Source organism: Cygnus atratus, chromosome 9, assembly GCF_013377495.2.
Source record: "Cygnus atratus isolate AKBS03 ecotype Queensland, Australia chromosome 9, CAtr_DNAZoo_HiC_assembly, whole genome shotgun sequence".
Lineage (NCBI taxonomy): Eukaryota > Metazoa > Chordata > Aves > Anseriformes > Anatidae > Cygnus > Cygnus atratus.
The window spans coordinates 13,861,426-13,883,303 of NC_066370.1; the positions used below are offsets into that span (position 1 = coordinate 13,861,426).

A 21,878-nucleotide genomic window follows, 5' to 3' on the forward strand; every position below is an offset into this window, starting at 1 on the left:
TTGTGTAGGGGGAGGTGCATGCAATCTTAAAAGTATGTGTTCATGTGCTATTTTAATGAGAACCGTACCTCTGAAGGGTTGAAGAATCAGTGAAACAGAGGGAGCAGTTTGGCAAAACAGACAAAAATCAGGTGTAAAGGACTGAAAGTTTTCTGTCTTCTGTTGAGGAGGATTTGAACTCTTCTGACTGAGAAAGCATGTGACCTTTTGGTGTAACTTTATTGTTCTGTCATTCTTCCAGGTTCTCAACCCTTTTTACATTTTTCAGTTGTTCAGTGTGATATTGTGGATCACTGATGAATATCACTACTATGCATTAGCAATTGTGATCATGTCTGTAATATCCATTGTTAGCTCGCTCTACACCATTAGAAAGGTAAGTTCAAATAAATCATGCATCATTTCAGCTTTTATTTATCAGGCTATTTTCATATGAAATTGGTTACAAATCTTTAAGAATTTTTCAGAAGTATTTAGGTAGAATCTTGTTAGGGATTTTCTGTCTTTGATCTGGAAGAATTTGGACCTGTGGTACTCTTGAGTCCCTTTTCTGCTGACTTCCCGTGCTGTTGAATCAGCAGGTTGGCCTGCCTCCTTCTCAGATAACAGAAATATTGCCTCACTTAAGTAAAACTCAGATGCAAATCTATATAGGAAGTTGAATTTGATTGTATTGGTTCCATCTTGCATAGTTTCCTTCTATTTGAAAAGTCTGATGTAACTGAGCACCAGCCAAACTTGTAGATGAAGTTAGTGATGCATTTTCTGTGTACACTTAGCAGTAGGCAATAAAAAATAAAGTAGTAATTATCCTTAAATTGCAGTCCGTGAATTCAGACCAGAGACACATGCGCACACATGAAAAAGATAAATCATTTCCCTCATCTAAGTTCATACAAATACTGCAGTTTTTGCTTATGTATGTTAAGGAGCAAATTTTTTAATAACATTTTGTGACAGTGTATTTTTTGCAGAATGCTGTTAAAAGTAGGAACCTGTACAGGCTGATGCACTTGAACCTTATTTGCCAATAGTTTCATAAGCAATTTTTAAAAAATGTTTAAAGGAATATTTTGTTCTAAAAGTATTAGTAAAGAATCTCTTAATTTTTGCTTGTAGAGATATAATGTGCATTTAGAAGAAGAGAAGCTGTGCTTCGAAATAATGACATGTTTTCTTCCCCTTGTAGCAATATGTTATGTTACATGACATGGTAGCAGCTCACAGCATTGTCAGGGTTTCTGTCTGCAGAGGAAATCAAGGTAAATTTCACAGGTGTTTGGACTGTTGAGTTTAAATTGACCTTTACATGTGAGTGTTATAACATCTGTTCTTTGGTCAGCTTGAAATGTTTGCATTTCTTAGCAAAACTGCATGAGAAAATAAGATCTTGAGAAGTGGAATTGAGATAGGGTAGTCATCTGTTTAGCGTTATTCTTCTGGATGGTATTTTTAGAGACTATTGGGTTTGCTCTAGATGAGGTACTTTTCCTGTTCTCATACCTGCCATTCCAGGTATGTGGTTATCATTGTAATTTCTTTTTTGGTCTACAGAAAGTGCATGCTGTGGGTTTCCATTACATTTTATTACACAACAGAGGCTTCAAATTAATTTCTGGACTTCTGCTCATTTGGATGCTGCAGTAGCCAAAGATGGTTAGGCTGTGATGTGGGATTCCATTTTGTAAGGCATGCCTTTGTATTGGACTTCTGTCTTTACAATGAACTTTATTGCTAATATTTTTTAAATGATCCTGACTACTTTTTTTTATGATAAACTATACTTATCTACTCTAGGGTTTAATCTGTGATAAAACTGGTTTTATCAGTGGCTATTGTTTGATCTTTTCAAAAACGTTTCATAGAGCAATTAATAAAGTGGAATAGAATCTTATATATCACCACCTGGATCTTATCTGTGAGGATCTATTGGGTTCTGTAGCTGGTGGCTATTTTCAGGTAAAATTGTTTGTGTTCTGATGCTTAGAAATAGAAGAAATCCTTTCCACCGATCTCGTGCCTGGAGATATCATGTTGATTCCATCTAATGGGACAATTATGCCATGTGATGCAGTACTTCTCAGTGGTACTTGCATTGTAAATGAAAGCATGTTAACAGGTAAAGTCAATTTGGTACGCTTTTGTGTGGCTAAAAACACTATTTCATATCTGTGCATGCTTAGCTTGCAGCGTGCTCTAGTAGAAGTGCTTATGTTGCTTCAATTGTGTATGTTCTTGCAATTAGTTACGCTCATAAGTACTTACGTACTTATGCTTATCTGCAACAGCTGCCTGGTAGAGCTTGGCAACTCCAAAAATGAGTGATGGTTTCTTGTTGAAAAGCTTTCTTTTTAATGGTATGTCTTCCTGCCTCTTGACTTGGTGTTCTCAGTGCAGATTGAATTGTGCAGTGTGTTTCTTTAGAAAATTTTAGCGCAAACTTTTTAACCACTGTCAAGAATGATGGTAGTGAGTAGGGTTTTCTGCACTGTTTATAAAAAACAAAATAATTATTTCAAGTTGGTGCCTGTATATTCTGAGACCAGAAACCTGATGTCATTGCAGAACAGCTTGAATGAATAGAATGGCCTTTTTGTTATTCCTAGGATAATCTGTTGAAGCTGGCAGCGTTTAGAAAATTGTACTTCAGAGATTGTGCATTTTATCACATTCAGTTCTTTTAATATATTTGAGCCTCTTCCTGCTGCTAGCAACAGATAAAATTGTTGTCCTGGTTTGAATATACTCAGTCACTAAAGGAGCTCAGAATAATTTCCATCAGCTTCTAGTTTTTCTTACTGAAGATGGGGTGATGCATTGCAGTAGAAGGAAGCTTGTCCTGTTTTCTCTGAGCTGTATTTTGCACTTGTCTAATTTGAAGTAAGAGTTGGGTAAGGAACTTGATGGGCTGAGGTTAATAGGTGAAGGATTGCCTGATAGTTGGCTGTAAGGAAGAAGACTTCTTCTGTAAGTCTGTATCTGTGCTGAAGTGAAATTATATTGTTCTAATTGAAGTTGTGAAGGGAAAAGTGCCTATTCTTATTTGACTTTGCTTATAGACTCCATTTCCATTTAAGGTGAAAGTGTTCCTGTCACGAAGATTAACCTGCCAAATCCTTCAGAATACCCCAAAACAATGGGAGATGAAATATACAGTCCAGAAGTGCACAAGCGGCATACTTTGTTCTGTGGAACCAATGTAATTCAAACCCGTTTTTATACCGGAGAATTAGTCAAAGCTCTAGTAGTGAGAACAGGTATAGACTTTTAAGTTTACCACTTGTTAACCTAATACTCAGTTTTCTAGCTGTATGTCAACTGATACTTCAGTGTATTGTGTTGAACGTTGCTACGGGTGGATAAATAACCCAATTAATGTGATAAATGTGTGTTAGAACAGTAACAGAGCTAGGTAATGGTATGGGGAGTATCAGTTGGCAAATAAGGATGTGAATCAGTCTTCAGCATTAATTTTAGACCCAGCTTTGTGCGTTTTCAAGCCCTTTAGATGTTTTTTTATTTATTTTAATGCGTTGGTTGAACTATGTATGCCTCTTTTCAAAGGCTTAGTATACTATTGGATTGGCTTTGTGGTGGACTCCACTTATTTTAATGGAGTCATTGACAACACAAAATGCTATTCTTGGTCCATGGTTTTGTCAAAGCACATAACGTTGGCCGAAAATCTGCTCTGTCTAGCCCTTCTTACAGAAGGGTTTACTCATACTAATATTTTAAAGGTTTAGCTTTAGATAAATGTTTTTTCTATTTAAAAACAACTATGCAGGCTGCAGTAGTTAGGGATTCCGTTTTACAAAGATGGTATTCAGAAAAACATCATGAAATAGGATGATAGTAAACTATAAACCACTTGAATGTTTACTGCCCCTGTAGAGGAAGAGTTGATTTACATCAGCTGCATGTCCTTGTCACAGGAGAGGAGCACTTAGTATGACATACGTGTACATTTTTGAAGCACCTTAATTATAGTATTGCAAAACATGTTACTGTATGTTGAAAAAGTCTCAATGAAATGATTCATTGAAGGTTTTAATATTTTTGAATAGCTTTTTTTTCTTGTTTATACTTCTGATAACTCATTCATTTTTGTTTCTAGGCTTTAGTACTGCTAAAGGACAACTTGTTCGTTCCATACTATATCCAAAGCCAACTGACTTTAAACTCTACAGAGATGCCTACTTGTTTCTCCTCTCTCTGGTAGTGGTGGCAGGCATTGGGTTTCTTTATACGATTGTCAATAGCATCTTAAATGAGGTATGTTTTCATTTCACTATATTCTTGTCCAGAACCACCTTATTTTAGAAAACCATTGATTGTGATTTCCATCACACTTCAGATGATGAGAAACAATTAGATCTTAAGTGAAAATGTCTTTGCTTTATTTTCTGTCGATGGAACAAGTAAAGCAAGCTTACTGAGAATAAGATTCAGTAGAAAAGCAGAATTTTGGATATATTATGATGAAAATCGAGTTTGTTACTGACCTGATCTTTTCTTCCTTTTTGGACGTAAGATTGTCATCTGACTGATAATCAGTTGGAAGAAAATTGTGTATGGCATATCTAAAGTATGCTTTGGGTGAAGAAGTCTCATCAAGAAACTGATAATTGATTAGTTGATAACTTCAATTTTTTTTCTTTTAAGTTTTTGCATTATTCATTTGCTGTTTTAAAGATTTGCAGGGAAAAGTGGAAACTTGAAGTTACGGATTGTGTGTATTTTAGGACTGGGTTATCATGGTTGATACTGAGTGGGTGAAGATGTGCTAGGTTTCTGGGTACTCCAGAACCCACTATGCTAGTGAAAGCACTGCGTAGATTTTGCTTTTGGTAATGGTGATGTAGCACTTCATTGAGACAGTGACAGTCTTGAGTATTGAGTTCTTCTTCATTAAATTTGACCTGTATTGCAGGTTCCAGCTCATACCATCATCATCGAGTCTCTTGACATAATCACTATCACGGTGCCTCCAGCACTCCCTGCTGCCATGACTGCTGGCATTGTTTATGCACAAAGACGGTTGAAAAAAATTGGTATCTTCTGCATCAGCCCACAAAGGATAAATATTTGTGGCCAACTGAATCTCGTGTGTTTTGATAAGGTTGGGTAAACTTTGTAACTTTGTGTTGCTACCTGAAATGTGTAATAAAAGGGATTTCGTATATGCTAGTAACTACAGGGAAATGCATTACTTCTGTATAAGTTAGGTTGCTATTGTCCTTTTAACTTCCAGGTATTAAATGTTTAGCATCAGCTAACTTACTTAATTTACAGTGTGCTCTAAAAAGTTTTTGTAATATGCAGTTTGTGTTTTATCTTAAGACTGCTAAGTCCTGACTTACTGGCAACCCAAAATTGCGAGTGTTGTGGATTTTAAGAGCTTTTATTTTGCACACAGGATTCTTGAAGTCTGAACTGTGAGGCCAGACTTGTTTCTCGTTTACATTTATTTCAATGAAAAGCCAATCCAGTGTATTATGATTATTATTTAACAGAGACATGATTGAAAGACAGTAATGCCACCATCCAGAATCCACTGATTTCTTTTGTAGAGATTTTTACCTGAAATCTTAAATATCCAAACATAATTTATTATTTCCCTTGTAAATATTTTTTGTAATAGTGTTGTAAATATATTCCAGTTCATGTTTTAACTATGTGAGAGAGTAGTACTAAGGGTTAAGTTAGTCTTCTGCTGCCCTCACCCCCCAAATACAGAGATGTTGAGCTATTGAGTGTGGATTTTATGGATCTGTTTCTTGTGTCCTGCCCCTAAGGAGGGGCGCAATTGCTTTGAATGTTTTTTAAGGTATTTAACAAAGTTGGAACTTAATTACTAGCAAAAAAGTTAGGCAGATATTTGTATCTCCTGTCCTGAATTCTTGATTTTTAAGTGTAAATGAAGTAAAACATATTGTTCAGGTGTAATATGTCTCATTAATTGTAAATTTTTGCTCTGTCCAAGGATAACTTGGTTCTGAAAGCTCTTTTTTTCTTGCCACTCCCCTTGGTTTGTTTTGCAGACTGGCACGCTTACTGAGGATGGCTTGGATCTTTGGGGAATTCAACGGGTAGAAAATGCTTGGTAAGGAGAAGAGTTGATAGCAAATTTGAGACGTAGTTGTGCTCTAACAGCCTCAGCAGAATAGAATGGAATATTCAATGTGATCAAATGTTTGTTTCTGCAGTGAGCTATAGAAATGCAACTGAAAATAAGATTGAGATGTACTGAAAGTTATAACTCTTAAAAAGCTGAGGCAGAATTTAATTGGTTAAAATCTGAGATCCTGTTAATTTCATACTGCAGAAATGATGCAGTTAAAGTACAGCATGTTTCCTTAATCCTACCTTTCTAACTCTTGACTTTTTGGGCTGCTGAAACAAATTGACTTAGCTAATTGAATTGCATATAAAGTGGTAAGAGGCCTTTGTACAAGGAAATCAAACTACAGTGTGAATTAACAGAATTTTTGAATGAAAGTTTTGACTATTTCTGAAGATTCCAGTGCAGAGTCTTAATCTGTTTTCTGTGATGTGTAAAAATAGAAGTGAAGAGACTTGTACAGTCAATTCTTGTCTGTTAATCTAAACAAACCTTTTGGATTGGCTCATACTAAATAATTATGGTGCTAAGTATATTATAACTTCATTGTTTTAGTTTCCTTTTGCCGGAAGAGAGGGCTTGCGGTGAAAGTTTGCTGAAGTCTGAGTTTGTTGCTTGCATGGCAACTTGTCATTCACTTACAAAAATTGAAGGGGTACTTTCTGGAGACCCACTTGATCTGAAGATGTTTGAAGCAATAGGATGGGTAAGTGTCTCTTTTCTTCAAGAGAAGTAGCATAAAGTCCAGCAATCTGGTGTTTCCTGCACTTTCAAATACAAGATATGCCGTTATGGGACTTTGAAAGCCATAACTTAAAAACAGTAGGCTTTTGAAAATGCCTGTATGTCAATGTGAAAAGGAAGTCTTAATATGTAAGTGTTGCTAAATTTTATTCTGTGCAACAATTCATAGAAATGAGAGCCTCTGAACAGCTGATTTTACTGCTTTCTGATGCATGGCAAGATTTTACTGTATATAATAAAAATGTAAAATAACTAAGTGGATCTCAAGTTAACTGCTGAATTAGAACACTTAACGCTCATGGTAAATCTTGTTTAGAAGGATTATTGCGCCTTGGGCTGATTTCCAAGGCTGTTGTTTTCCTGAAAATTACATTATGAGAAAATCAATATTAATGAATGTATTAAAAATAACCAACTAATTCATACAGATTTTAGAAGAAGCAACAGAAGAGGAAACAGCCCTGCATAATCGAATCATGCCAACAGTGGTTCGACCTTCAAAACAACTTTTTCCAGAATCCAAGCAATCAACTGATCAAGAAATGGTATAAAAATTCAAAGCAATTTGTTAGATTAAACTAATCCTTTGTGTTTAATGAATACCTTTTACTATATGGTGTGCTCCTAGATGATATAATTCAAACATTATCAGAACTGGGATTTTTTTTGATGGCAAAGATAGAGAAAACATTTAATCTGTTGTTGAAGATAGTGCATAAGTATATGGCACTTTCAAGATGAGCAGACTGATTGCCAGCACTGTTCCCCTTATCGACTGGTTATAAGGTTATGCTGGTTATGCTTTTTGAGCCTAGGCATTTTATAATTAGTATCATTACCAAATTCTTAATGAGTCTTCTCCTGCAGTGGATAGAAGCTTTTGTTCAGAACTCAGCATACGTGCGCAGCAGTCATTAATGTGCAGTAATTGACAAATTATGAACGTTCTTAAAATTTACTACATGATTTTTCTGTCGTATAAATCAGCAACCATGGCCTCATTCTGAAATATCCTGGTACTTCTATAATTTAGCATTGTGGTTTGACCCAAGCAAGGAGCTACGTACCACACAGCTGCTTGCTTGCTCTCCCCCAGGCAGGATGGGGGAGAGAATCAGAAAGGTTAAAAGTGTGAGAACTCGTGGGCTGAGATAAAGACAGTTCTGGGTAAAGCAAAAGCTGCATGGACAAGCAAAGCAAAATAAGGAATTTGTTGCTACTTCCCATCAGCAGGCAGGTGTGCAGCCACTTCCAGGGAAGTAGGGCTCATCACGTGTAAAAGGTTCTTGGGAAGACATGCCATCACTCTGAATTTTTCCCCCTTCTTTACCTTAGCTTTTATTGTTGATCATGATGCCACGTGGTATGGGGCATCCCTTTGGTCAGTGTGGGTTCCCTGTCCTGGCTGTGCCCCCTCTAGCTTCTTGTGTACCCTTGGCCTGCTGGCTGGCAGGGCAGCATAAGAAACTAGAAAATTCTTGGCTCTGTGTAAACACTGCTCTGCAACAACTAAAACATTGCAGTGTTACCACTCTTTTCATCAAAAATTCAAAACACAGCATCATACAAGCTTTTACAAAGATAACTTTATCCCAGCCAAAATCATGACACTTGCACAGGCTAAGCAGATGGGTTGGACTGTGAAAGGTCTTGAAATTTCTAATCAACAAATCAAATTCTGATGTGTCTCATTTAATCTAAAAGGTACTAAATAGATGTAGTACATTCGTATTCAACTTCTACGAAATCCATTACAGAAGCAGTGCAACTATATTGGGAATGTTGTATAGATTCATTTACCGTTTTATCTTTAAATACTTTGTATCTGGAAAAATACTTCAAAATATTTACAATAAGTGTTTCTTTTTTTTTTTTTAGGAATTGTTTGAGCTTTCAGTAAGTATGTTTTTTCAGTTAAGCATCTACCTCTTTTCTTATTTTTTTTCAGCATTTATGTATATAACCTTTTTCTTCTTCTGTCCCATATTACGCAGACCGGTTATGAGATTGGAATTGTGCGCCAGTTTCCATTTTCTTCAGTTCTGCAACGTATGTGTGTGATAGCAAAAACTCTTGGGGAGAAGAGAATGGATGCTTATATGAAAGGTGCCCCTGAAGTGATTGCCAGCTTGTGTAAGCCAGAAACAGGTAAGGAACAAGCTAATGTTTTTTTCCTGTGTAGCTCAGCTGTAAAGTGACTAATTTTAATAACTCTAAACTTGACTTTTTTTTTTTTTTTTTAAGTTCCCATTGACTTTGAAAGTGTCCTGGAAGAATACACTAAGCAGGGCTTTCGAGTTATTGCTCTTGCTCACAGAAAATTGGAGTCTAAGCTTACATGGCACAAAGTTCAAACTATTAATAGGTAAGAGTGATTTCACTTTTTTCTTTATTTTATTTTTTAGCTAAGTAACAGGCATTAAATGCTGCATGCTTTGTATTAATCACATAAAGTTTACTTTGGCTTAAAACAATTATTACTCTTCTTTAGCTGGCTTCTGTCTTGACATGTTGTTCTGTTTATTCATTATACCTACTCTGCTCAGAACCTAGGGATTTAAGATGAGGTGTTAAAATCTACAGTAGCAGTGGAATACATGAGACCTGTAAATACACTGAGTTTCATGTAAAATAAAATTAATGAGTTGCTTTACTTAGTGTATATTAATCTCTAGCTTTGGCAATGGAATTTGGTGTCTTTGTATGTTAAGGTTCAGCTAATTTGGAAAAGAAATTAGCCGTGCATTCTAAACATCTTAAAATTTGGTTGTAATTGCTGTTTCAGAGCATTTTTTTCCAGGAGTAACCTTTATTTTTGAGAATGTAACTTCTAGAATGAGTTCTCATTGAAAAAACATACAGTTATGCTTGAGTAGAAACTCTGCTTTTTTATACTGTTTTTTGCTTTTATTTTAAATTTAAACAAAAGAAATAAGCGAATGAGAATGATGGTCTCTCTTGGGTCGCTTTTTATAAAGTGAATTCTTCACACCTTTTCACATTAGAATAAAAATTTGTCTTTAATTTGATAACCAGAAACAGGTTCTTTAGACTACATCGAATAATTGTAATTCTTCCTTGCCTCCTTTTGTACAGAGATACTATTGAAACCAACATGGATTTTATGGGGTTAATCATAATGCAAAACAAACTAAAGAAAGAAACCCCTGCTGTACTTGAAGATTTGCGTAAAGCCAACATTCGCACTGTCATGGTTACAGGTTAGCATGTAAACGTTCATATTCCAAATATAAAAATTAGTCTTTTTTGGACTGACTTATTTTAATTTTAGGTGTATGAAGTAAAATTTTAGTGTCAGTAGACTAGGATTATCCTGTATGTATGCAAGAATGAAGTTTGGAAACTATTGTGAAACTATTCAGACCTTTCATTTTGGTTGAAAGGTGTTTTGGCAAGTCAGAGGCCTGAAATCAGTAAAAGGGGTTAATTCCAGTTCCACTTTGTAGAATTCACAAGTTACATTATATGGTATTGAAGGGTGAAAAATCTTTGGAGGTCTTTGGACTAGGGGAAAGTTCAGGTCTAATCTCATAAGTAGCTTTGAAGGGGAGATTGAACTTCATGACCTCCTGAGGTTTTGTCCCTACTGTTTTGACTTATGTTACGGTAAGTCACTCTGGAGTTTTTGTAAGAATAGCTTCTTATCCTGCTTGTGGGCTGGGTTTATCTGTGCTAGGTTTTCCATGAGATATGAGCATTGGCTTTTTTTTTAAATCACAAATATTACAACTTTGGAACAAATTTATAATGGGTAGCAACAGGACTGTGTTCATTTTGCATGACCTATAACCATGTTTAAAAAAGGGTGATGCTAGTGCAGGGGAGGAATTTAACAGATAAACCATGACATCTGTACCTGTAGACTTGTTTGGCCCTGAGGGTGTTACTGGTACGTTCAGCAGTTGTCCTCCTCCTCGCTTAAAACTGACTTTGTTACAGCTTTTTCTTTCGTGTTAAATATCATTGCATGCTATAGATCCTTTTTTAACTCAAACCTTTTACAATGCAATTATTTCACAGGGGATAACATGTTAACTGCTATCTCTGTGGCCAGAGACTGTGGAATGATTCTACCTCAGGATAAGGTCATTATTGCTGAAGCACTACCTCCAAAGGATGGGCAGGCTGCCAGAATCAACTGGCATTATGCAGATACCCTTGCAAGATGCACTAGTTCATCACCAGCCATAAACTCAGAGGTAATTTGAGCATTGTTACACCCTTAAGAAGTATAAACAATTAGTTTTCCTGTTCAGTTTTTTTCCCTTATTATTATTCCCTTAAATAGGAAATCTGCCATTAAGTAGCAACTCAAAACTGTTGTACTATTTAACTTACAGTTTTTAAAATATCGAGGTGTAGTAAAATAGCTTGAGGAGCTAGTTTAACTTCAATAAGAGATTTGACATTGTAGCTGTGCAGGTTTTTTCCACATTTCAGTCTGTCAAGACTGCTTTAGCTACATGGAGTGAAAACATTGCGTCATGTATTCTTGTTAGTAAATAAATGCTTTAGTTGTATGAGGTTTTCTTTCAAGTACAACTTTGAGAAGCCTGCACTAGGGTGGTATCTTGAGGAATAATCCTATGTGTATTGTCTTGAAATTACAAAGTACCTATTTAAATGCACTACAGCTAGAGATTTAAACTACTTTTGATAGGATATTCCAGTTAAATTGGTCCATGAAAGCCTTGAGGATCATCAGATGACCAAATACCATTTTGCAATGAATGGAAAGTCATTTGCAGTGATTTTGGAGCATTTTCAGGATCTGGTACCCAAGGTGAGCATTTTACTTGAATCTGAGCACTTTTGATGGTGAACAGACTGTGTCCTGTAAGCACTAAGAAATTTCTGTCTTCCAGCTTGTGTTACGTGGCACTGTGTTCGCTCGCATGGCACCTGATCAGAAAACTCAGTTGGTGGAAGCTTTACAAAATGTAGAGTAAGTATTTCTTCCGAGTATAGAAAGGGATGGTGGGTTATCCACGTACAGGATGTTTGGTGTGATGAGAAGGGAAAAAAAAAAAAAACAACGTATGCTGATAACTGTTATACCAAATGAAAGACTGGGCTAAGATCACTTCCCAGGGTTGGTAAATAAGCCTATTAGCTGACCTAGAATGAGAGTACCACCATCTGCTGGTTAGCTGTGGATATCTAAGTTGTGTGAGCTTCAGACTTTTCATTAAACTTTCTGTTGAATAACTAAACTGACTAGCATGTTTATTTATCTGATTGCTTGGCTTAGTGAACAAATGGATCAAACTTATGTGTATTAAAGAAGTACTAATGGGCTGATTTCCATTCACTTACTGTCAATATATTGTCAGTCAGCGTCAAGGCTCAAACTGTTAACCTAGAGACTGTTACTCCTTTAACTACTTCTTTCCTTCATGATTTTTCAGAAGCTTTATTTTATTCTTTGACACTTGTAGGATTATTTTTTTAAAAAACTTTGTAGCTATACAAAATAGTACAGAAGTCTGTCCTGCTTACAGTAAAGATGCTATAGACCTTCTTGGAATGATGGAGGGCTGATAGCCAGGTTAATCAAATGAATAATGAGTAATGTTACTTTTCAGTCTGCTTCCTTATATGTATAATAGGAACAGTAATTGCTTTTAGCACCAAGAATTATTTGTTTGCACAAACCCAGAGCATGTCAAATAATACAGAAGTATTTGGTGAAATGAGTTAAGCATGCTATGATTAGGGAATAGTCCGGAATCCTAACATCTGTTTGTTTTTTATAGTTACTATGTGGGCATGTGTGGTGATGGTGCAAATGACTGTGGTGTAAGTATTTCTATTTTTTGTATAGAACTGCTCAGTTAAGTTTTACAGCTGAAAGCATGTTTTGAAATGTTCTCTATTTCAATACTAATTGGCAGGCGCTAAAGAGAGCACATGGTGGCATATCTTTGTCTGAACTTGAGGCTTCCGTGGCATCACCGTTCACTTCCAGGACACCTAGTATTTCCTGTGTGCCAAAGCTGATCAGGTAATGCTACTTGCTATGAGCTTAAACGTGTCTCTGTAGCTCATTCTGTTTACACCGTGTTAGTATATATGTTTGTTATTACAGGAGGTCTATTTGAAGTAAAGGTCAAGCCGTACATTTTAAGTACATGTTTCTTTACTGAAGGTACTCTGAGTAAGGACTTCTAAAAGTATGCTTTAGTATTTTGTTTTAAATCCTTTAGTGCATAGAAAGCTCATTTCTTACAGCATGAGAGAGGGTTCTATGTGTTAGTACTTAACTTGATGTCTTAGTGACTGCTTTAGTTTCCACAAAGGCTGTGTGTAATTGCAAGCAATAAAATTCTTCCTATGTCTTTGCTTCTCAGCACCATATTAAGTAGAAAAAAAAATTCCTAGGTGGAGTTCGACCAATTTTGATTCTAGAATTGGAAGCTAGATAATAATTTTGGATAGAGGTCCAGAGAAGAATCTAATTTAATCTATGTGGAACTAATGAAGTAATGGATATACAGAAACATTTCTGAAGTCAGTAGTTGTGACTTCATGGTCATTTAATACATGTAGTAAACTTGTGTTACACAGAAGCATTTGCAGGCTGACCTTCATTTCAAAACCTCTGTTAGAAAGCCATGTAAAGACAGAGAACACTGCAGGCTGGTGGTGGCTCAGTTCAATCAGCATACTAGCAACTGTATCTGAAATTGTACCATTCTGAACCCTGTTTTTTCTGTCTGAGCACTTGTCTTCAGCCTAGTGTCACTCACAAGGCTTGAGGATACATTTAATTGCAGTTAATGTTTTGCTAAGTGAAGCGTAACTGCTTGCACAGAAAGCTTTCAACTTATATGATTGCATTTGTTTTGACAGGGAAGGTCGTGCTGCTTTAATAACTTCATTCTGTGTATTTAAATTCATGGCATTGTACAGCATTATCCAGTACATCAGTGTTACTCTGCTATATTCTGTAAGTATTTAATTGTGGTTAAGCACAGTGTCAATGTATTTCAGATTCAAAAGCTGATAAATATTTAAGAAATAGTTGCAAGTTTCTTTGCGAATATGCAGCATTCACATTCTAAAAACTGTCTTTGGATTAAAAGTAATGTTAGTCACAGCATTGTTTGCTTTCTTTGTGCTAACTGTTGGAAAAACACATTGACATATTTTAAAAAAGGCAATAATTAATGCCTGTGAATAGAGAGTCTCTACAGTTGGAGTCCAAATAAGCATATGAGTTAAAAAATATAAATTTTTCAATTACTTAAAAATGGTCAACATTTTAAAATATCCTAGGTTTTTTTAAGAATGGTACGATCGCTTTAAGCAGGGATTGAAATAGAGCAGCTACAGATATAATGTTAGGAGGGAGAAAAAGCAAGCAGTATTTCCTTTTAATGCAATTAGACTCTCAGTATGGCATGTGACCTGTTTAACTTGGATCACAAAATACAAATGGACCTTTGAGGTGGAAATTTTGACAACTGTGTGACTCCATACGGAAGTTATGGTATTTAGAGAACTGTATGCCTAAGCTAATATTTCATGGGTTTATAAGATTCAGTAATGTAAGTTGTAATTGAAACAGCTTTCAATTACAAAAAAGCTTGTGCACTTTGAAACTGAAATTTGCATACCTTCTTGATCTATCAGTTGTAGAGTACTCAAGATTTGCAGATAAAGGAATCCAGTTTGGCAAGGGACTGCCTGATGTATAGAGTGAAATTTAAGCAATTGATGCAATAAAGTTTCTCTGTAAGATACTTCTTGGTGTGAAGAAATTACCAATGTTTCAGTTGTGGTTTCTGTCTAGATCCTGAGCAATTTGGGAGACTTCCAGTTTCTCTTCATCGATTTGGCAATCATTTTGGTGGTTGTCTTCACTAGTAAGTATTGTGCTGAACTACCCCTGCTGGCTTCAGTGAAGCAATTTTTATGTGGTCAGATTCTCTTTAACATCTTACTGTTCACTGGAATAAGCACTGGGTTGTGTACAGTTAAGGTGTTACAGCTATTACAGTATCTGCATTTAAAAACAAACAAACTAGACACCAAACCTCTGTATTGGATCAGATTCAGCTGATGTTTGTGAAATGTCCTCATGCAAAAAGCAGGTCACGGGCATGAGCTTAGAAAAGTAGCTCTTCACAGTACAGGAAGTCACAAATCTGCCCTGATGTGAGGAAACTTTTTTTGGAATCCAAAACAGTAATTGTTCCAACATGATCTTTCTCAAATGTTTTGACTTCTTGCATTTTTAGTTGAACTTCTGTCCAGAAACTGTTACACTTGCAAACTATTATCTGGTGAAGTATCTAATTTCACATATGACCCTGGCACTCAGTTCATCAACTAACAGCGGAATTCTGTTTTTCGAGTTTAATAGAAATTGCTGCGTTGAAGCAATGGGAGACCAAAATCAAGGAAGCTAGCTATAAGCTCTTGTGCCAGACAAATGGGAAGTTCACCCTAGGATTTTATGACTGACATATCTGGAGTTTGGCCAGACGCACTAATTCCTTCAGTCTCATGGTTTATATTATCGTCCTGTGCTGCAAGGAGTAACTGGCCTATATAAGGCACTGTGGCATTAATCTAGGGATGTATAATCTTTTCCAGGTGGTCTCTCGCTCCCAGTTTGGGACTATGCAGATAAATTTCTAACGTGTAAAGCTCTAGAGGTCATGAGCAAGTCATTTTAATTCCACAGAATGTGAACAGGCTAACTGTTGAAAGCCGTTATGATGCAATATATATTTTTTTCTTTTTACAGTGAGTCTGAACCCTGCTTGGAAGGAGCTTGTCGCACGAAGGCCTCCATCAGGTCTTATCTCAGGTCCACTTCTGTGTTCTGTTTTGTCTCAGATCATCATCTGTCTTGCTTTCCAAACCTTTGGATTTTTTTGGGTCAAACAGCAGCCCTGGTATGAACCTTGGACAACAGAATCTGAGTAAGTGTTTCAGTGACTCTGTATGTGATACAGTAATGGTCAGAAAGGGGTCATCAGTAATGCTCTTTCTTTATCTACCTACTTTGGAGATTTTGTAAATTAAACTTCTGTATGGCAACTCGTTAGTCTACTGATCATTTCTTTTTGTTAAAAGCATACTAATACATAGGAGCTATGCAATGGCTGAGATGCAGGATTGGGTCAGAGCCAGACTGCAGGGTCTGAAGACTCTTCATCTTTGGGACAGTTGAGATTGAAATTTTAAGTTCACAGTTCAGACCTACTTCAACTTTATATTATAAAGTTTTGTTTTCCTGTTAAAGTTCCAGTAAATCAAATTCATATTTCTGAAAATGAAGAGGTGTTTTCATTTTAATATTTTTTCTAGTTTACAGTATTTTCTTACCTGTCTTCAGAGTCTATCCACAGTGACAATCCCTATACAGTTCATGTAGGGAACTTACAAGCTGGAAGCATAAAAGAACTTGAAGCACGGAATTCACAAAAATTGTTATTTCCCTGCCACAATCTTGAGTTTCTCATTATGTGTAGTAGGTGTTCAAGGATATGCTTTTTTAACTACTGCAGTAATTTGTTCTGCCATTTCTTTTGTTAATGACTACAATTCAGCCTTGTTTGCCTTTTCTCCTTAACTCAGTGTTAAATGTTTGTGTTGTAGTGCATGTAATATATTGGATGCCACAAACACCAGCTCTGCACATGATGGGAATGAGACTCATCAAGATGAACATAACATTAAAAATTATGAAAACACAACTTTGTTTTTTATATCCAGCTTTCAGTACCTCATAGTGGCAATTGTCTTTTCTAAAGGAAAGCCCTTTAGACAACCATGCTACAAAAATTGTAAGTCCTTTCTTATTATATACAGCTATATAAGATGTTATCTTATTATATACGGTCAAGTAAAACTTCAAGTGAATTACTTTGCACTTACTCATCCATGGCTTGCTTACAATTCTGATGTGCTGCTTCAGCAGGAATAGGGTTCCTAGAAGAACATAGTACAATTGTCCTCTGGTAATCACAGACAGAAATAAGGAAGTATTAAACAATGGTGTAATAGGTATTTTGTTTGTATAAGACAAGAGTATCTATGTCTTCAAAGGTAATTGTGTACAATATACTTTTAAAGAGAATGCAGCTGGGAAATCCTGTAAATGCAGGCAGGGCCATGGCACTGTATGAAGTTTTCTCATTGACTCATGGCATTTCTGGCAGGTTGATATGACTGAACTCTTTACTTTTTGTAATAATCTAATGTTAAATTGGATGGCCTGTACGTTTGCGGTATTTGCTTGCTAATGTTCTTATAATTCTGTTGAAAACATATCTGGTATATTTTAATAATTAGCTGGCTAGTCTTCAGAATCTTGAACTCATTACTCTGTTTTAAGCTTACCTGTAACAAACTGGGAAAAACTGCTCAGTAGAAAGTTGTGTGCTTAGTTGTGGTCTGTTAACAAATACTTCTGTTTGCCTGTGACTTACTGCATAACTAGAGACAAAGATATAAGGCTGTGTATGTCTGTATATCTATATATATATATATTCCAACAATAAGGAGAGGATAAAGTACTTTGGGAGAGGGATGATGGAGTTACTTAGCTGAAAGCTTGCTGTGAATTTTCTCCTAAATCACTCTGGCTTTGTGGTCTTAACCTGTTTCAAAAGAAAAACAAACAAAAATGAAAAGAAATAACAAAAAAAATCCCAACTCTTGCAAGTAGATGCTTCAGTCCTTTTTTGTTCTGTCTCTATGAATATTAGCACAGCTTGTGTTGTGGAAAAAAAGTATCTTCATGAGGTTTAGATGCTGATATTTAGAGGGCAAACCTATGATATATGTAAGACCTGTCAAACTCTGACTGCGGGATGGTCTGAATAAAATGTTTTTTTTATTTACAGTTCTGTTTGTTACTTCTGTGATAGTTCTTTATGTATTCATATTTTTCATCATGTTGCATCCCGTTGAATCTATTGACGCATTTCTTGAGGTAAGATTCAGCAGACATGCGGGTATCTGTACTTCTCGGGATAACTGGCTGGCTGCCTCTTGAGCAAACTTGACCCTTTAGAATTTTAATTTCTAATCTCTGGGGGAGGGGAGGTAATTTATTCAAAATCAGTATGTAGAGACAGAACTGAAATGCTTAAATTAGCATCCCTCTTTTTTGATAAAACTTCACATTGAATTTTCAACTGGATGAGTGTTTAAAGGCATTAAAATGTTCTCAGGGAGACAAGAAGAATGAGAAGCAATATAACCTAATGGACTTGCATTAAGTATTAATATGTTTTAATACATCTGGGTTTATGTGCATATGTAGTTATATATTTACATGTGCATATGAATCCATAACTTGAAGTCTGTTTTGAGTAAGTTTTTAAATGTTTGCGATATTAACCTCTGGCAACTTTTTTCACAGCTCGTGTGTGTGCCATATGAGTGGCGCCTAAGAATTCTCTTCATTGTTATCATCAATGCAGCTGTGTCCGTGTTGACAGAGGTAAGAAATACAAATGGAAAAAAAATACTTATCAAGTGTTTTTCTTAGGGGCTTGGTTTGTCTTTTGTTTAGAAAGTTTCTCTTCACAGAACATCAGTAGAAGTGGACCACTGTTTTCTTTCTAGATTTACATTTCTAAAAACATCCTTCTAGGCTGGATTTAAGGTGTCAGTGTTTTCCGTGTTACAAGCATAACTTTAAAACCCTTTTTAGTCACAAGGAAAAACTCAATTTATTTCAACTAGTTCATAGGAGAATACTCTCCGTATTTATTTGCTGCATTAAATCAAGTCAGAATAACGTATTACTATATAAAATCATTATGGGAGCCTATCTTCATTCAATTGGATCATAAACATAACTTAATGTTCAGAATAATGCAGGTCTGTCTATATAACTTCATCTGGTCTAAGTGCAGAAGTTTGTGCAGATTTGCATTTTCAGCCCTGATCTTGTCCAAAGTCAGTCCTTCAGGATATTTTAACAACCTCTGCTGTGAATCAAGAGTTAACATGGGCAGAAACACTCCCTGTCTTTTGTCCAGGTACACCTATGTTGTTTCTGAGAATCTATGTTAAAAGAGACACATCTTCTAGGAAGTCTGGATGCAAAGCTAGTCATTTATTCCTGTGGTTAGTTCTTCCTGATAAAATGATGCCTTATTTCCAACCTGAATACATTTGGTTTTTGGTTGCAGCCATTAGTTATTATTTTTCTTCTGCAAGATGAAAAAGCCTTTTAACATTATCTAGTACTTACTACAAGTATACATTTTTACTATATATTATTTGCACCTTCTAGTCAGTGTTTCTATTATGATGTGAGAGATTGCTATCAAGGTAACCAGCATAATGTTTGCTTGGCTCATCCCACTTTGGCCTTTGAAGATTACTACAGCATTAATATTTTTTCCAGTTGACCAAGTTTTCCCTTCTGTTCACAACATTAAAAGTAACATCAACCAAAGTTTTGAGGATACTTTAATAAAAGCGATCAAGGCTTTGAGATCAAAATGTGTTCCAAGTATAATGTGCAATGTATGCTATTACATTCTTCCTGATAGGAACATATATTTCATCGCTTTCATGTAAGTGATATCCTGTCTTTTCCAAAAGACGTGACAGTAGATACTAAATTATTTGGCCTTTGCCTTGTTGTTCACAAATTTATCTTTCTTTAATGATCCTGTGCCTTTCTAAGATTTTTCTGTAGTTACTTTAACCCTGTTTGTGATGGAGCCTTCCCTTTCATGCTTCCGTTTTTTTGTGCTGCTAAACTCTTAGTTTTCTTCTTTACCTCCCTTTTTGTTTGTTGAATTTTGTGTATATTGCCATCTCTGCAAATATATAGAGTTATTCTGCAGAATCATGGCTTTTCGGTTTTCTGATAAATTTTAAACCTCCTAGACTGACTTTTTTTCCCTTCCCTCTTCCCCTTCCCTTTCTAGTAGAAAGTCTGATCTAGCACAGTGTGTTCCTCCACGTATTAGCACGTGTCTCTTGAGGACAAGTGATTCTCCTCTGGCTTAAATGTTTGTAAGGTTCTGCTCCTGTGCCTTGTTGGTAGCTGCATCCATTTGTAAACTTCGGAGTTCCTAGTATGCATGACCTAAGCAATATATTTCCTGTAAAGCATTGCTTTCACAAAGTATTTCAAACCCCAGACTCTCTTCTTCCTCTGCAAGTTTTAGGTGGTATCTTACAACATTTTAGTTAACTTTAATTAGCAAAACTGGTGGGATGATTTGTCACATATCTTTTATGTGGAATTTCCTATTTATCGTGTCGCCCATACTTTAGTAGTGGAGTAGAATTGTAAAATTTGGTTTTCGTGATGTTAATTGTTTGGGACATGCTGCATTTGACTTAAAAGCCTGTTTCTTCCACTTTCACTGCTATCTTAGTGCTTTGTTTAGTCAAAGAGAGGGGACTCAACAGCTCCTCTCAATTTAGTGTCGTTGGAAAACTTGCTTAGTATTCAAGTGCTGTCTAGTGATCCTCAAATCCCACACCTAGTTTTACAGTGCACACTTCGCCTTCCATAATTTCAGCCTTCTTATGTCCCATGTTTTGAACTGTATTTGTCCACCTCTAAGTGTACTACTCTGGGCTTCCTGAAGCTTTTTCATGTGGTGCCAAGTCATGAGCTCCAGTGTGTCATGTAGAAATTGCAGTCTGTTTTGTTCCTTTGCGTCCAGCATAGCTCACTGCCCTCCTGGCCTTGTGTCCCTGCCTGCATTTTCTTCTCAGACTTTTCACTACAGAGCTATTGAGTGCAATAGTCCACATCCTAAGTATTAAGGAAAAGCTGCTCTTGGCATATTATTTTTCTTTTAACAATGGACTATGTAGGTGTATCACCTATACTTGGTTCTGCTCAGACTAATTCTTTGGTAACTGCCCCTCAAGTGCCTCATAATGATGAGATACAGGGAAGGATTCGATCTCTTCTTCTGTCAGGCTTCCCAGTTTGACACTTTTGTCCCTGCTTCTGTGTAGTTTTTCAGTTGTTTCTACAGCAGGAGTTATCTCCAAATGTGGTTGTTACAAACCTATTTATTGAAATGCTGTGTGAAGCTTTTGCTCCTTCCATGTGGATGCCAGACTAGATTTGCAACATATGCACATTGTTTCTACCAGGTATTAAAGCCCATTATAGAAGTCTAGTCAATCAGCTCCGCTTCTTCAATGGCAGAAGTCAGTCAGATGTCAAACACAGATTCTGTCTGAAGATCAGAGAGTCATAGACTTAAGGCCTGTATGGCTAGATTTGTTCAAGGCTCTGAAGTGCACCCACACAGTCATATTAAAATAACCGGATGTACAGAGCATACTGTTTAACTTCCACCCTCTTTTCCAAAATCCAGAACAGCTCCTGCTGGTGAAGCTTCCAGAGCCACCAGAATTCCTACTGATGACTTGGCTTTGCCACACGAAAAGCTTTTCTGTGAAAGCCATGGGTTTAAAAACAGACAAAGCACAGCTATAGGATGAAGTATGCTGTAATGTTAAAGATGGTTTGAGGGGAAATGGCTTTAAGGACTAAAGTCTCTGGTGCTTCATGCTTGTGTTTTTTTTAAGGGTACTGAAGCACATTAACAATGTGAATTAATGAATTTTACTTGTATTGGTGGATGCAGTTTTGGTCATTACTGCTATTGGTTTAAAGTATGTGTTCATATTCTTATATCTCATGTCAGCACTTGAAAACGTTTATCACTTAAGTACTGACAAATAACGTAAGCTCTGTTTTGCCTGGCACTGAATTAGTCTATCCTTAACACGCTATTTCAGGTTTTATTAGTAATGTGCACACTAACAACCAATGATCATAAACTTTTTTAATTCTTCCTACTCACTGCAATGTCTCACAGACTGTCCTCCTTGATATGATCCTTTGGAAGGTTGTGTTCAATCGAGACAAACAAGGAGAATATCGCCTCACCATACCCCAGCCGCCTCAGGTTGGAGACTAGTTTTTTGCTGTCATCATTTGAGTGCATGCACATTAATTCAGTTTTGTCTT

At 36.3% G+C, this 21,878-nt stretch overlaps 1 protein-coding gene across 4 annotated transcripts in view; it reads left to right on the top strand.

Annotated features, from left to right (window-relative positions):
- ATP13A3 (ATPase 13A3) overlaps positions 1–21,878 on the top strand; it is a 58,141-nt gene that overhangs the window by 30,434 nt on the left and 5,829 nt on the right. For 3 of the 4 annotated variants that reach the window (XM_035544426.2, XM_035544423.2, XM_050712607.1), the window contains 25 exons: positions 242–376; positions 1,190–1,262; positions 1,988–2,119; positions 3,078–3,257; positions 4,118–4,275; positions 4,934–5,122; positions 6,045–6,106; positions 6,680–6,830; positions 7,297–7,413; positions 8,747–8,764; positions 8,863–9,016; positions 9,113–9,233; positions 9,965–10,089; positions 10,910–11,088; positions 11,550–11,672; positions 11,755–11,834; positions 12,646–12,688; positions 12,784–12,893; positions 13,742–13,838; positions 14,685–14,757; positions 15,645–15,822; positions 16,502–16,689; positions 17,752–17,840; positions 18,273–18,353; positions 21,727–21,816. In XM_035544426.2, the coding sequence (XP_035400319.1) occupies positions 242–376; positions 1,190–1,262; positions 1,988–2,119; positions 3,078–3,257; positions 4,118–4,275; positions 4,934–5,122; positions 6,045–6,106; positions 6,680–6,830; positions 7,297–7,413; positions 8,747–8,764; positions 8,863–9,016; positions 9,113–9,233; positions 9,965–10,089; positions 10,910–11,088; positions 11,550–11,672; positions 11,755–11,834; positions 12,646–12,688; positions 12,784–12,893; positions 13,742–13,838; positions 14,685–14,757; positions 15,645–15,822; positions 16,502–16,689; positions 17,752–17,840; positions 18,273–18,353; positions 21,727–21,816 (2,946 nt within the window). The remainder of the gene's footprint in view (positions 1–241; positions 377–1,189; positions 1,263–1,987; positions 2,120–3,077; positions 3,258–4,117; positions 4,276–4,933; positions 5,123–6,044; positions 6,107–6,679; positions 6,831–7,296; positions 7,414–8,746; positions 8,765–8,862; positions 9,017–9,112; positions 9,234–9,964; positions 10,090–10,909; positions 11,089–11,549; positions 11,673–11,754; positions 11,835–12,645; positions 12,689–12,783; positions 12,894–13,741; positions 13,839–14,684; positions 14,758–15,644; positions 15,823–16,501; positions 16,690–17,751; positions 17,841–18,272; positions 18,354–21,726; positions 21,817–21,878) is intronic. The other variant, XM_050712608.1, reaches the window with a different exon arrangement.